General features: G+C 32.3%; 1 protein-coding gene and 1 long non-coding RNA gene across 6 annotated transcripts in view; one reads left to right on the top strand and one right to left on the bottom strand.

The window, feature by feature from the left end:
- LOC114326320 (uncharacterized) overlaps nt 1-15,769 on the top strand; it is a 70,579-nt gene that overhangs the window by 21,118 nt on the left and 33,692 nt on the right. The gene's annotated exons all lie outside the window — the stretch shown is intronic.
- Nucleotides 1-15,769, bottom strand: part of LOC114326319 (voltage-dependent L-type calcium channel subunit beta-2) — a 143,742-nt gene that overhangs the window by 104,861 nt on the left and 23,112 nt on the right. Inside the window, exon 1 of one of the 5 annotated variants that reach the window (XM_050654203.1) lies at nt 8,397-8,723. The exons of the other annotated variants lie outside the window; for them this stretch is intronic. Within the exon in view, the coding sequence (XP_050510160.1) occupies nt 8,397-8,450 (54 nt within the window). The 5' untranslated portion in view covers nt 8,451-8,723. Of the gene's footprint in view, nt 1-8,396; nt 8,724-15,769 lie in introns of those variants that run through there. 5 annotated transcript variants of the gene reach the window in all.

Genomic DNA, 15,769 nt, shown 5'->3' with positions numbered 1-15,769 from the left:
GAGTGAGAATAAATTGAAAATAATGCGACAGTTTTTCGAAAATTTGTTGTCTGGCAATAGACACGAGAGCCCGCAGGGCTCGAGTGGCTATTGCCCAATGACAACAAATTTGAGTAAAAATGAAGCATTATTTTCTTATTTATTCTTACTGTCGTGTGATATTCGTAAGATTATTTTTTAATACGTATATTATGGATACTTTCTTAAATGTGACAGTTGTCAAAACTAGGAAACTGGTTGCCATTAAACAGAAACAATCTACTTAAAAAATTCTATCGGTAATTTTCTACAGTAGATAATTCTCAATATAATTTTAATCTGATTGGACAGAATTAAACACGTGATCAAATATCTTACTATACGATTGGAAGTTAAAATCATCAAAAAATAATCAGTTTAATTTAGATTTCTGTAACTTTCTATTGGTTAGAATCTCCTATGAATGAAATAATCATTGCAGTTACACCCGAAAAATAACTTAAAAGCATAAAAATTTACAAAAATGTATCGCAAATTTCTTCAAATGGAATTTGCGATGCAATTACATAAATATGAGAACTGGCACAATTATTATGGTTTCATGTTTATTTTTCGGGTCTAGCTACAATGATATTATGCACAAAAATATGTTGTATTGCGAATTAAAAAAGCGTTTATCTCGAAAACAGTTGAGTTAAGCGAGATAATTGTAGTATCCCTTTTTTAAGTAGAAATATTAATAGAATAAAAATTTTGATTCAAAAATTATGTAGAGTAGGGGATAAAAAAACTGAACGTATTAAATGAGCACTGAAAGACTTATGTGACGCCCTCTGGGTAATACATCATTTTTGGTGGCGAATTTGGATTTCTCATCCCAAAAAACTCCCGCTTACCAAGTTTCGTGTTATTATCCCATGTCTGTCAGGAAATATTCAAGAATAAAAAAAAGTTTAACTTTGACTTTGTATTTCGGCTATTATCAACTTTTGTACAAAGGTAAGTTAGCTTAAATCGACCTATTTTAACCTCAGCAGTCTAAGGTTAAGCTACGGCCCATTCTTTACCAAACACCCAGTATATTATTTATTTGGAAAGTGGTTAAGTAAAGTGCCGTATCTCAGGTAACAATTTTGACTTGACTTTATCTCAAAAATAGTTTGGTGGTTATACGCGATTTTTTTAGACTGAGCGTTTCATAGATATTGCTAAATTTTATCAGTTAAAGTGGGTGGACTGTTCCAATAAGTACAGAACAAAAACCTTTTATTTTGGTGCTAGATTCGTATAAAAAAAATGATAACGTCTGTGTATTTAGTTTATGTTTCATTTATATCATTAATAATATCTATAATTTGCATCTCAGGTACCTACCTACATAAAACCTAAAGTGCTAACATTTTTTTTTGTTCAGTTTTTATAGTTTTTAATTCGGTCTTTATTAAATTTAATTTGAGTTAAATAGTAGTATAAATAAGCGTTCTCTACAAATAGTACCTTTAGGTTTTACAAGTTAATTTTTTTTATATATTTAACGGGTTTGTGTTTTCTATCTTGTTTGACTATTTTATGTTTAGTTTTTTTGTTTCTTTGCTATATTATTGTTAAGACTTTTTTATAAAATAAATTTCGAATAATTGTCATTTTTTTACGATTGTCATTTTTTTATTATCTTTATTTTTTTTTATTTTTTATTTAATCCACCTACATTTCAGATAATTTTACAGAGTAATTTGGCTATCAGTTAGTTCCTGTTCAAGGTAAGGTAAGGTAAGCTAAAATCCTACGCAGGTAGGTTGGCGTCCAACTTTTCGTTTTCTTCTTCGTTTTCTTTCCAATTTTCTTTAATTTTGTTATCTACCGACCCCGACCCCTCCGAATACTGTAAAGAGCAACGGTGCACTTATTCACATATGTCGGGACCTTCAGGCTGTAGCCATTTTATAGGCACCTAAGGTTGCCGCAATGTATTTACCAAATTCCTTTCTAATTAAATTGTATAACAGTTATAGTCATGATACAATAACAGAAGATATGACATGGAGCAGGTAGGCGGGGCCAACGTAGCTACGTCACTCTGTGAGTAGATCAGCATTATATTCAGTGTTGTCGTATAGTAAACACTGTTTATTTTTGTGTTTAAGGTGAATTTTACTTATAATTTGTTACACTTTTATCAAAAATATTATATTTATAGTTAGATTTGAATAGTCCTTAGGAGGTGTGATCATAAATATAATTAATGAATAAGTGAACTTAAGTAATAAAAAAATATAACTGATGTGCTTCATGACTATCGCAGCTTTAACTTTTTTAACATTTAACACATTACAATTTTATTGTTAAATACCTTCATTTCATCGTCAGTACCTGTATTATACAGGGTGTATAATACATGTATTATACAGGGTGTCCCGAAAAGAATGGTCATAAATTATACCACACATTCTGGGGTCAAAAATGTTCGGTTGAACCTTACATACCTTAGTACAAATGTGCTCATAAAAAAAGTTACAGCCCTTTGAAGTTACAAAATGAAAATCGATTTTTTTTCAATATATCGAAAACTATTAGAGATTTTTTATTGAAAATGGACATGTATCATTCTTATGGCAGGAACATCCTAAACAAAAATTATAGTAAAATTTTTCCACCCCGTAAAATTTTACGGGGGTTTTGTTCCCTTAAACCACCCCAAACTTTTGTGTACCTTCCAATTAATTTATTATTGTGTTATCATTACTTAAACACAGTGTTTTTAAAACTTTTTTGCCTCTTGGTATTTTTTCGATAAGCCAGTTTTTATCGAGATGCGGCTTCTTTTTTAATATATTTAGGGCCGGTTGTTCGAACGCTAATCAACAATGATCACTATCAAATATTTAATTACTGTCACCAAAACTGTCAATGTCAACTTTTATTGGGTTGCTGAAAATATAATTGATTAAAATTATGAGATTAGTTAATCAATTAACATAACAATTATTAACATAATTGATTAAGTAATTTCATAATTGTAATCAATTATGTTTTCAGCAACACAAACAAAGTTGACATTGACAGTTGGTGACAGTAATTAAATATTTGATAATGATCATTGTTGATTAGCGTTCGAACAACCGGCCCTAACATAAAAATTTTATGGGGGTTTTGTTCCTTTAAACCCCCCAAATGTTTGTGTACGTTCCAATTAAACTATTATTGTGGTACCATTAGTTAAACACAGTGTTCTTAAAACTTTTTTGCCTCTTAGTCTTTTTTTGATAAGTCACCTTTTATCAAGCTGTGGCTTCTTTTTCAAAATATACCTAAAAATGTAAGTTATAAATAAACTTTCAGATTATTAATAGGTGTCGATAATCATACTTAACCATATACAAATATGTGGTGGCTGTAAATTTAAATCTATGTTTGTAAAGCGCCCATTTAAATTTAAAAGTTGACCTGTTTCGGCATTTTTTATAATTTTTAAAATAAGGACACAAAATTTTATTCCATAAGTGGATTCCATAGTTAATAATTTCAAAATTTCTTCCTGTATTGTTCATAATTCATCCTACATCATATAGTTAGTTGAAATCAGGTTGTTAAGTAGCTTTTAAAAATATAAAAATATACAGGGTGTTCTATTAAAAATAAAGCCTTGGGACTCTGTTTGACTTTTATGAATCACTCTGTAAATTTAAATTTGTGTTTAAAAAGTGCAGATATTTATTTAAAAATCGACGAGTATCAGCGTTTTTTATAATTTTTCGAAACAAGGACAGAAATCATTTTATTCTACAAGTGCCTTCCACTCTGTATAATTAGACGTATGTTGCCTAATAATAAAAAAATCATGTTTCCGATTGATTTTTATTATTAGAATATGTTCTCAATAATTATATTTAATCATACTAAAGAAAACAGCACTTCTAGAAAGTTTCACAACTGATATTAAAAGCTAAAATCTCCAAATCATAATGGCAATGCATTCGAAATTTAAAGGATCTACTCACAACGTGACGTCATGCGCGACCTGAACGAAATTAGGAACGCTCCATATCATATCTGAGTTATAGTTAAAAATATCTAGTATCTCACTTTATATCAAAAAAATATCATAATTTATATGGCACTACATAATTTAATGCAGGTTTCATCAGTTTGAGTATTATGAACTATTTCTGTTGAGTTATTGATCGCTTTATATGCTTAATGGACTACCAAAAGGCATTTGATTCTGTAAACTGAATAAATATTTGGCCCATTTTAATAGAAATGGGCACACCAATGCACCTAGTGACACTTATTAAAAATCTGTATCAGTCCAATATAGCAACAGTACGAATAGTACTAATCAGAAGTTCTCAAACCAATTCAAGACCGAGAAAGGTGTTAGACAAGAATGCGTGTTGTCACCTGATTTATTCAACATTTATTGTGAACATGCCATGAGGATGGCTTTAGAAGGATGGGCCGATGGGGTAACAGTAGCTGGGAGGAAAATCACCAATTTAAGATTTGCTGATGACATTACACTTAGAGCAGCAAATGAGCAAGAAATGTTTGATTTGAGTTGAATACGAAAGCAATAAAGTTGGTCTGAAAATCAATAAATCTAAGGCAAAAATAATGGTGGTCGACAGATTCCACACTATTCAACTGACTAACATGTTACAGGAATAGCAAATAGTAGAACAGCAAGTTCTATTTTCTTGGTGTACGTAATTATACTTATCATCCTTTTAAAAATGTACCGATACTTCAAAAGTGACCAAGTGACAAGTGACAAATGACAAGTAACAAGATGATAACGACTTTTACGTTCGTATTTTCTTTTTTTTTTAAAGCATTATAGGAAAGATAATCATTACATTTAAGGATTATTACACTTTTCTAAATATTTTTTTAGTTTTAAATCTTCATAAAATAAATTTTAAGTGTGCTACATGCTGCATTCGAATATTTTGCTTAAAAACTCTATTGCATTGCAGATATAACACCAATCTTTAATGCCATTTAGTTTTAGTGTTATTGGAGTGTATATGAAAATGGATTAATAAACACGATGCAGCTATTCGTATGATCGGATAAGGCAGAAAATATGAATAATATCTAGAATTTATCTTTATATTCTGTGTCCAATATCAAATATTCAGTATTCATATCCGAAATTGGACAGTATCATTTTATCACCCAGTAGATCGAATGCATTTATTTGTTATTAAACACACACACGTAATTAATTAAATTACATACACATTTGGTCAATTATCAATAATATAATTTGGACATCAGCCAAAAGTTGCTGACATAAGATAAACAATTTACCTTAATTAGATACACAAAATCACGCGGGGCCCGTGTTTACATTGACCCAATTTAAACTTATATAAAACTAAGATCTCTTGTCTAGAAATTCAATTATTATTAATTCATTAACGCGAGTGATTGTCTTCAACGCTCATCATTTAAGTCTTTACTCAGAGTACCCCGGGTCAACATCCATAGTGTAAGTCTCATCAATAAACTCTGCTACTATTATTTGGTGTTTCCATCACAACTTAAAGACCATCTACACTGAGCCAACGAAGGGATATTGTTCATTCTGTTTTTTTGTCTTTATTAAGCGCTTGTTAGCTTTTAATTTAAATAAAACAAATAGTGTGTGTGAGATATCATCTAAATTTTTATTTTTTTAAAGGGCTTTCAGATGCCATTTGTATGGAATATAACATCGTTAAAATATCCGCTGCGACCGCGCATTCAAAATGATTCCGGTGCATAGATCAGGTTAAATTTGACTGAGTTATGTTGAGCATAACGCCACTGTAGTTTGTGGCTTATTCGCGTATGGCTGCGCTAAAAAAATCCCCACAGGAAAGAGTCTAATGGGGTCAAATCGTACGATCTTGGTGGCCAGTTCATCTCCAAGTGAGGTGACCATGCCCTCAAATCTCAATATTTAATCATGAATAAATTAATTATTGCAATATTAACATATAGCAAAATTAAAAATATATTGTTCTTAAGTACGTATGAAACAAGTACATACAAAATAAAAAAGAAGCGTCAAAATCCATAAACAAGGACCAAAGATACAGTTCAGTTCCTTCCCCCTCCATCGCTCCTACGAGTTTTAAAGTCGGCCTATTTTGAGGACCACATTTTGAAGCTTTGTGGACGATTCCGTTGAAACCCAATCTATTCCAAATTTGACACATTAAAACTTTAAAGTATGTTCTTATTAGATCTTTTAATTTTTATGAACAAAGCTGTTGTGAATTAAAAAAAAGAATGTGTGTACTTTGTACGCACGTAAGAAGTTATACTTCTATTATATGATTTCAACGAAATCAATATACTTTAAACAGTTTCTCTACTACTTTCCAAAAATTTTTATTAAAACAATACCAAAAATTAAAAAAATAAAAGAATAAAACACACACAAACACATTGAAAAATGCCACAAATGATTTCTGAACAATAATTGTTGCCAAAAATTTTAATTAAATACGTATTTTCTGAAAAAAATTATATAATAATATACTTACAATCATAAAATCTATAAAAAAAATAAAAAAATGATATAACTTGCATTGGGCTTGAACCTACTTCCCGTGTATCCCGCCGTACGAGAGTCGAAGCGATTTCAAACTGCACCACCTTCGCGTATACGTCATGTGGGAATATACACAAACTGAACACCTTTTTGACATTTTGTTTATATGAATTTTTATTAGTTTGATTTTTGTCGAATTAAAATACAACAATATATAGAGTAACAAAACGATACATTAGATCAGCGGTTCTCAATCTGTGGTACATGTACCATTGGTGGTACATATCATTAGTTGCGGTGGCACACAAAACGCAAAAACACAAACACAACCAAAAGTAGTACCCTGCTAAGTTGGATTTTATTCATTCCGTAAACTTCCAGCATATAAATTATATTTAAATAAATTACCTAGCTAGATAGGTATTTCAGGTAGGTGGTACCAAATATAATAAATATTTGGTGGTACATGACTCAAAAAGATTGAGAACCACTGCATTAGATAATTAGATGAAAATTTGTAGAAAGTTTGTTCGTAATCAGATTATGTAAATTAAAGCATTGCCTACTAGGGGTACAGCATAGCAAGTACTAGGTAAGTACATTATTTTTTTTACATTTTCCAAATAGGTATGAAGATAATTTTTTATTGGAATACAACTGAAACATTTAGAATTACGTACCTGTGGCTTTTCAAAACTATTTAAAAAGTCACTATAATTCTAAATTTTATTTTATTTCTGTACTCACAACAATAAAAACTATAATATATTATACAACATTTTTGTTTACCGATAACTTCCATATTGAACAATTATTGAAAGATCATTTCAACACCCAATCAGAGCCCGTATACAGACTAATACCAAACTGTCGGTGTGCGCATGCGCGCAGATCAATATAAATTCACCCTCAATGTCAAATGCGCCTAAAGAAGTATAACTTCAAAAAGGAATAACTTTGTCCCACATTGTTATAGGATTTATTTTTATTTGCGAAAAAAGCAAGCTTTCCAAATATGTATGCAAAATAATTCTCTAATAGTGAATGGTTAAATAGTTATTCTAAATATTTAAAAGCAAAAAATCGACCTGTTTTTGCAAAATTATTTTGCGATATGTACAATTTTAAGCATATTTTAAGCACCATAAGATCTAACATCCCATGCAATATGAAGGATCTAATTTCATTTAAAAAAAATGTATTACCATTGATAAAGAATCGAAATTTCTGACTTATTTTGCAATTTTCTAAGCAACAAAATCGTTTTTAGAAACTATTTAAAAACGCTATCACGATGGTTTTATATAACTTGTTTCAAATGCTTCCCTTTTTGATGATAGACGAAGAAAGCGTTTTTTAACGTTAATTAGTTAATAACTAATTATGTACAAAAAATCTACTGCAGGAACCATATACTTTGTTGTTATGGAGGTCCATATACTACTCAGAACAACTGTCTCTTGTATGAAGGGGTTAGTGGTTAGTGTTACAAATATGGTAGTTTTGTTGCTTATTTTCCTGACGGAATATTACTTAATTCTTCTGTGACGACGTTGGCGTCAAGACCGCTGAAATAAACAATATTTACGTCTATTTGAGTGTATGATAGGTACAAAGAAAGCGCAACATCTGCATTGTCAAAGCTAACAAAGAATTTAAGAACACCGTTCGATTTGTGACCAAATGTCGTGGAAATGTGTGACATATTTAATAAAACGGGGTAGTAAAACAAACGTACGCGACGCTTGGCGAATATTTTCCAGATTTCACCCTCCTAGCGACTGTTCCCAAGGTTCTTCTAGCACAAAAACATCCTTGACAACATGTTGACGCATAGACGTAAACAAATAAATACAACTGAAAGAAGACTCACCTGAGTGAAGAGCTTGTTGTAACCCTGATTATTATAGTTGCTATAACCTATCATAATGCAACATGGGAACTACAACTACTACACTACAACGAATCGTAACCACTAAAAAACATAATAAATATCCACTACGAAGGAACAACGTGTATCACGTATTGAAAACAATAAAGAAAATGAATATTTTCGTCCTCTTACACATCTAAATGTTTCGATTGGACGGGAAATCGGTGGAAAGGCTTGTATGGGCGCGTTGTGGCGTCGACATTTGTCGGAAAACTGAATGAAAATTATGATTCGGGAAAGAAAATGTGCCGTAATGCGGACCGCCGCCGCCAGGTTGTGAGTATGTACAGTACAGTCTTGCTGAAATTCCTCGCTGAAACTTCATCGGCTGCGTGTGTTTGTTTCAGCAGGAAACCTCGTTTCAGTACGCAGGGTTGGACTGACGACCGGAATCAAAACAAAGGAACGATCGACTACGACTGGATGATTCGGAACAACAAGTTATTGTCTTGTAATGCATACATTTTTCATCGTTTTCAATTATTTTTCTTTTTAAATCGTCCGATTTCCGAAGTGAAAATCGAAACGTCAAAATAAACGTATTTTAAACTGAAATTGTAGTTACTTCTCATTAAATATAGTAAATATTTTATAATTGGACTTGTTATAGAATATAGAACTGGTGTCTGAAAGAGAATTTCTCCGTGACCCCTTCCAAAACTAAATTGTTATAGCCTTCACTAATAAGAGGAAACTCAGTAGGACTGAGTGAGGTGAAATTCTTTGGAAAGGAACAAGTGGAAAGGACCAATGAGGTCAAGTATCTAGGACTAACCCTGGATTTCAAACTGAATTTCAACTAATATTAAAAATATAACCAACAGGACTTACCGATTCTTATGGAAGTGTAAACAAGTTGTAGGTAAAACCGGGAGGTTGAAACCAAAGACAATCTGTTGGTTATACGCATCAGTGATACGACTGATACGACCAACAGTTATTTATCAGTTATTACTTTGGTGGAATCTTGTGCGACGGCTTTGCAATCTTGTGCGCTCTCTCCCACCACCCTACGAAGACAAGCGCTTTCAAATTTAACAGGAGCCTTGAATATTACAGGAACGGCCTCTTTAGAGGCTATCCTAGATCTCCCTCGGCTGGAATTATATATTTCGCGATAGCCTTTATGACCATCCTGAGACTGAAAGCAAACGATATTTGGAGGCCAAATAATGTATTGAAAAGCCATACAAACACTACTGGGACTATACTTGAGGAATCCATCTTTATGATGAATTCAGATACTACGACACCAAAACTAATCTTCACTGAGAATATTAACACAATTACACTGTCTAGGGAACAAAAAGTCCCAAATATTAATGGGGACTTAATATGGTTCACAGTCTGCAGAAAGCAATAACACAAACTCAGTGACATGCGCAGAAATTATCGTACTTTATAAAAAAGGTAATAAGTCTACTTTCTCATATTTATAAATTATTTACGAAACGATTAGAAAATAAATTGGAATTTTATCAGCCCATAGAACCGGCGGGTTTTACAAAAGGTTACGGAACAAACGATCACCTAGGTAATAAAAGATCTTATAGAAAAATTTACTGAATATAATAAATCACTAGCTTCAATATTTGTGGAATATGAAAAGGCCTTTGACACCATAATTCAACAAAAAATGTTGGTCTTTACAGAATGCCGAATTGACTATCGGTATATAAATACAGGGTGTAACAAAAATACAGGTCATAAATTAAATAACATATTCTGGGACCAAAAATAGTTCGAATGAACCTAACTTACCTTAGTACAAATATGCACATAAAAAAAGTTACAGTCCTTTGAAGTTACAAAATGAAAATCGATTTTTTGGTATACAGTAGAGTGTCGATAATCCGAACTAATTGGTACAGGGGTAGTTCGGATTATCAAATTGTTCGGATTAACATAGTACATATTATGTACATACGTTTTAGTTACAAAGAATAAAACACCTGTATAATAAGCAAATATATTGTATGTATTTCTGCATAAACAAAACAAAAATCCGCGGTTATATTTTGCCAATATTGTCATATTAAATCCAAAAATTCGGTCCGTAATCATATTTTTTAATTTTTTTTGCGTTCGGATTAGCGATCGTTCGGATTATCAGGGTTCGGATTATCGACGCTCTACTGTATATCGAAAACTATTAGAGATTTTTTATTGAAAATGGACATGTGGCATTCTTATGGCAGGAACATCTTTTAGAAAAATTATAGTGAAATTTGTGCACCCCATAAAAATTTTATGGGGGTTTTGTTCCCTTAAACCCCCCAAACTTAACCCCCAATATTCTTAAAACTTTTTTGCCTCTTAGTATTTTTTCGATAAGGCAGTTTTTATCGAGTTGAGGCTTATTTTTTAATATGTTTACATAAAAATTTTATGGGGGTTTTGTTCTTTTAAACCCCCCCAAATGTTTGTGTACGTTCCAATTAAAATATTACTGCGGTGCCATTAGTTAAACACAGTGTTTTTAAAACTTTTTAGTCTCTTTGTATTTTTTCGAGAAGGCACCTATTATCGAGATGTGGCTTCTTGTTTAATACGGTTCAAAATATACCTAAAAATGTAAATCATACATAAATTTTTATATTATTACCAAGTCTCCATAATCGTACTCGACCATATACAAATATGTGGTGGATTTGACAAGTATTCAAAATATCTTGATAAAAACTGACTTTTCGAAAAAGTACTAAGAGCCAAAAAAGTTTTAAAAACATTGTATTTAACTAATGGTACTACAATAATAATTTAATTGGAACGTAGACAAAAGTTTGGGGGGGTTTAAAGGAACAAAACCCCCATAAAATTTTTATGGGGTGTCCAAATTTCACTATAATTTTTTTCTTAAGATGCTACTGCCTTAAGAATACCACATGTCCATTTTCAATAAAAAGTATCTAATAGTTTTCGATATATTGGAAAAATCGATTTTCATTTTGTAACTTCAAAGGGTTGTAACTTTTTTATATGCACATTTGTACTAAGGTAAGTTAGGTTCAATCAAACTATTTTTGGTATCAGAATATGTGATTAAATTTATGACCTGTATTTTTGTTACACCCTGTATAATTAAACTCATATACCGAAACGCTAGTCTTACAGTGGGTTATCGTCAAACTCATAAATTCCCGACACAATGTGGAGTACGTCAGGGGGACACCATATTTCCGAAACTGTTCACTACGTTTTTGGAATAATATTATATGTAAAAGGGAAAACTGACTGACAAGGGCATAAACATAAACGAAGAAAAACGTAGCCTCTTGAGGCTTGCAGATGATGTTGTGCTAAGATCTGATAGGATATATGAGGCCAAATAACTTTTATCAGTTATCAGCTCTACCTTTCCTCGCTAGAAGGGAGGATTGAAAATAAATACCTAATATCTAAAATCCAGATGATGACAAATCTTGTAACCAGCGAAGAGATATGCGTAGGAACGAATAACCTAGAATTTTCTGTTTCTGTCTCGGTACTTATTTCTTACTTTCTGTCTACTAAGGTTTTTTATATACCTAAATAATAACTTTATGCATTAAGTTCCCTTAATTTTCCTAACTAGCGCATTTATTGAGTTGAATTTGTCTATCTGTAGCTTAAATTTCGTTTTAGCTAATATTTTTTTTTATGCTTCAACAAGTTTTTTCTTTAATTTTGGACCTGGTTGGGGAGAGGTGAAATTTCCCCATTTTCTCTCCCCATAGATCCGCAACTAGTGCTTTGTCTAATATGTGTTCTGTCATTACTCTTAATGGTTTGTTTATTATTTTTTTTAAAGTTTCATACATGTACATAGCAACGTCAATCATCGGTAGTTATTACATTCTCTCCTTTTATCTTTTTTTGTATATGAGTGCTATTAACATTCATTATTTTTAGTAAAATTTGTTTTCTATTTTCCCATGTTTTTACAATCTCTGCTAAGAAAATGTTCTTACATATAATAGAAATATATCTTACATATGAAGAAAGGCTTAAGCTTTCAAAGACACTTTGAAAAATCGAAATCGGTCAACTATCACAGAATAGCTTAGGGCCTTAGGGAATTTTTTTAAAATTATGGTGGAGGACCTCGCCGAACAAAAATTAAATCAGCAAGTTCAAAATCAAAGCAAGCTCCAAAACTTGCATTTTCTAGGCTTCTTGTTGTCCAATTTTGATCTTTTTTTAATCGATGTCTCGGACAACAAGGATTTTAAACATGATGGAAAGCATACTTTCAAACAATAGGTACCTATTTCAATTGCAAAATGAACAATTTGCAATAATGCCATTCAATAATCGCATTTTCTTTCTATACAGTTTTTGTTTCTGAACTTGCAAATTACATATGGCAGGTTTCAACCAACGACAACTAGTAATTTATTCTATGAATAAAGTTATTTGACCAATAAACTGGCATTTCTTCATTTTACTAACGTCAAATAAGACTTATTTTATTTATTTATCAAAAGAAATATTAACTCTTCGAATAAATTGGCAAGTTAAGGGGGTATCCCCTTAACTTGCCAAAAGGGATATCCCCTTTTTTGGGAATTTCCAAAATAAAAAGTACTCTACTGTTTTGAAAATGTGCATGAACATTTACTATAAAAAGAAGTACATGTAAAACAATTTTCATAAAAAATATTGAAAATTAAACGATTTCTGCGCCATCTTCTAGCAACGTGAAAAAAAACATAGCTCCACTTCTGCAGTGACTGGGACTAATAGAGATCCTGAAACAAAATTTAACTATACTATTTAATATACCATCAACTAGAATTTTTTTTAAATATTAAAATTTGGAAAAATGACGAAGTGTCGAAAAAAAATTTTAAAATTAGTTAAAACATTCTCTGTTTCAAAAACCGTCAATTTGACATTTTTTATCCAATCAAAAAACCCCTAGTTGATGGTATAGAAAGCAACTTATATTCCAATAATAACTTTGAAATTTTATGTTTCAAGATCTCTATTAGTCCCAATCGCTGCAGCAGTCGAGATGATTTTGTTCGTGATAAGTAATATGGAAAAACTATATGGGGATATGTTGAACTAGTTGTGTACATTACTTTCCCCAACGTCCGGAAACCAGAGTGGGGGCCGAGGGTAGATATAAGGGGTCAAAATCGCGGTTTTTATTAATTTTTTTGTGACGCTCTTGATAGAGATAGTGCACCAAAATTTGGGAATAAGTAGGTCATGACGTAACTAATTAAAATCTCCAGGGGCGGAACGTTGCGAGGCCGACAAAGGGGTGGGGGAAGGGGTGAATATAAAAATTATAATTGGGTTTTTTGTGACGTTCCTGATCGAAATAGTGCACCAAAATTTGGGAATAAGTAGACCATGACATAACTAAGTAAAATCCCCAGAGCCGGAAACCAGATTGGGGACGAGGGTAGTTATAAGAGGTTAAAGTCGCGGTTTTCATTATTTTTTTGTGACGCCCATGATCGAGATAGTGCACCAAAATTTGGGAATAAGTAGGCCATGACGTAACGAATTAAAATCTCCAGGAGCGGAACGGTGCGTGGCCGACAAAGGGGTGGGAACAGGGGTGAATATAAAAATTAAAAGGGGTTCTTGGTGACGTTCCTGACAGAGATAGTGCACTAAAATTTGGAAATAAGTAGACCATTACTTAACTAAGTAAAATCCCCAAAGCCGGAAACCAGAGTGGGACACGAGGGTAGTTATAAGGGGTCAAAGTCGCGGTTTTTATTATTTTTGCCCATGATCGAGATAGTGCACCAAAATTTGGAAATAAGTAGGCCATGACGGAAATAATTAAAGTATCCAGGGGCGCAACGCTGCGTGGCCGACAAAGGGGTGGAGACAGGGGTGAATATAAAAATTATAAGGGGTTTTTGTGACGGTTCTGATCGAGATAGTGCACCAAAATTTGGGAATAAGTAGATCATGACATAACTAAGTAAAATCCCCAGAGCCGGAAAACCAGAGTGGTGGACGAGGGTAGTTATAAGGGGTCAAAGTCGTCGCGGTTTTTATTATTTTTTTTCTGACGCTCATAATCGAGATAGTGCACCATAATTTGGGAATAAGTAGGTCATGACGTAACTAATTAAAATCTCGAGGGGCGGAACGCTGCGTTGGTGACAAAGGCGGTGAGGACAGGGGTGAATATAAAAATTATAATGGGTTTTTTGTGACGTTCCTGATCGAGATAGTGCACCAAAATTTGGGAATAAGTAGACCATGACATAAACAAGTAAAATCCCCAGAGCCGGAAACCAGAGTGGGGGACGAGGGTAGTTATAAGGGATCAAAGTCGCGCAAAGGGCCTAGAAAAGGGAAAAAGAGGCCATTCAATGTATTAAGTTAAGTCAGAAAGGTACCAAAAAGCATTTTTTGTTCCCTTGGAAATATTGATCAAGATCCAGATGAGGTTTTTAGAGTTATAGAAACTTTTATTTGTCAACTATATGGTTTAGCTCCCACAAAAAAGATTGTTGCTCGGGATGTAAATTCTATGCGTTGTAAGAAAAAACTTGTATGATGCCTCAAGTTTTCCACCTTGTAAAGTTGAATTATATGAGCACTTTTTAAGAGCACCATATGTAACAAATATTTGGCTAAATGCTCATAAATCAGTTCCAACAATACTCATTCCTACTGATTATGGATGGAAACTGGCTGATGATAATTCCTATAAATTTAATTGGTTTAAAGGCCCACAGTTGCCAGAATCTATTCGAGATATTGTTATAGGACATGATGAGTCTGAAAATGAGATGGATGATTTTGAATGTGAAAGTGATGAAAATGATGATAATAACGAGTCTGATGATAATTATATTAGCGGTGATGATGACTAATGTAAAATTAGTTATTATGATTACTAATGTAATTATATGTATTGCATAAAGTATATCTTTAAATAAATTTTTGTACATGTTAAAAGGCTGCATCAGTGCGTTATCAAGACGAAAAACGCGTTTCAAGATTGCAGATTTGTTTTGAATATTTTGTCGGGTTATTTGACACACATATACGTAATATATTAAAGAATGGCGGTACACAGCCCAATTTGAAAAATATGTTAGTATGTGGAAATTACTCTAAGTATAATTAAATAAAAGAAGAACAAAAAATTTAACTTTTTTCGAATAAACTTTTTATCTCATGCCTAGATTTTGTGTCACATTGGAACTACTAAAATCGTTTATCTATAACAAGAAATCAAACTTAACTGACAACATTTGGCAACATAGAGAAATAGTCACCGTTATCACAATGCCTATTATTACAATATTGTGCTTTCATCTTTGATAGTGTCACCTACTTCCGACGCACTG

This window comes from Diabrotica virgifera, chromosome 6 (genome assembly GCF_917563875.1).
Source record: "Diabrotica virgifera virgifera chromosome 6, PGI_DIABVI_V3a".
Classification (NCBI taxonomy): Eukaryota; Metazoa; Arthropoda; class Insecta; order Coleoptera; family Chrysomelidae; genus Diabrotica; species Diabrotica virgifera.
Note: the sequence above shows the minus strand (reverse complement) of the source record. Positions and strands in the feature narration are given on the sequence as shown.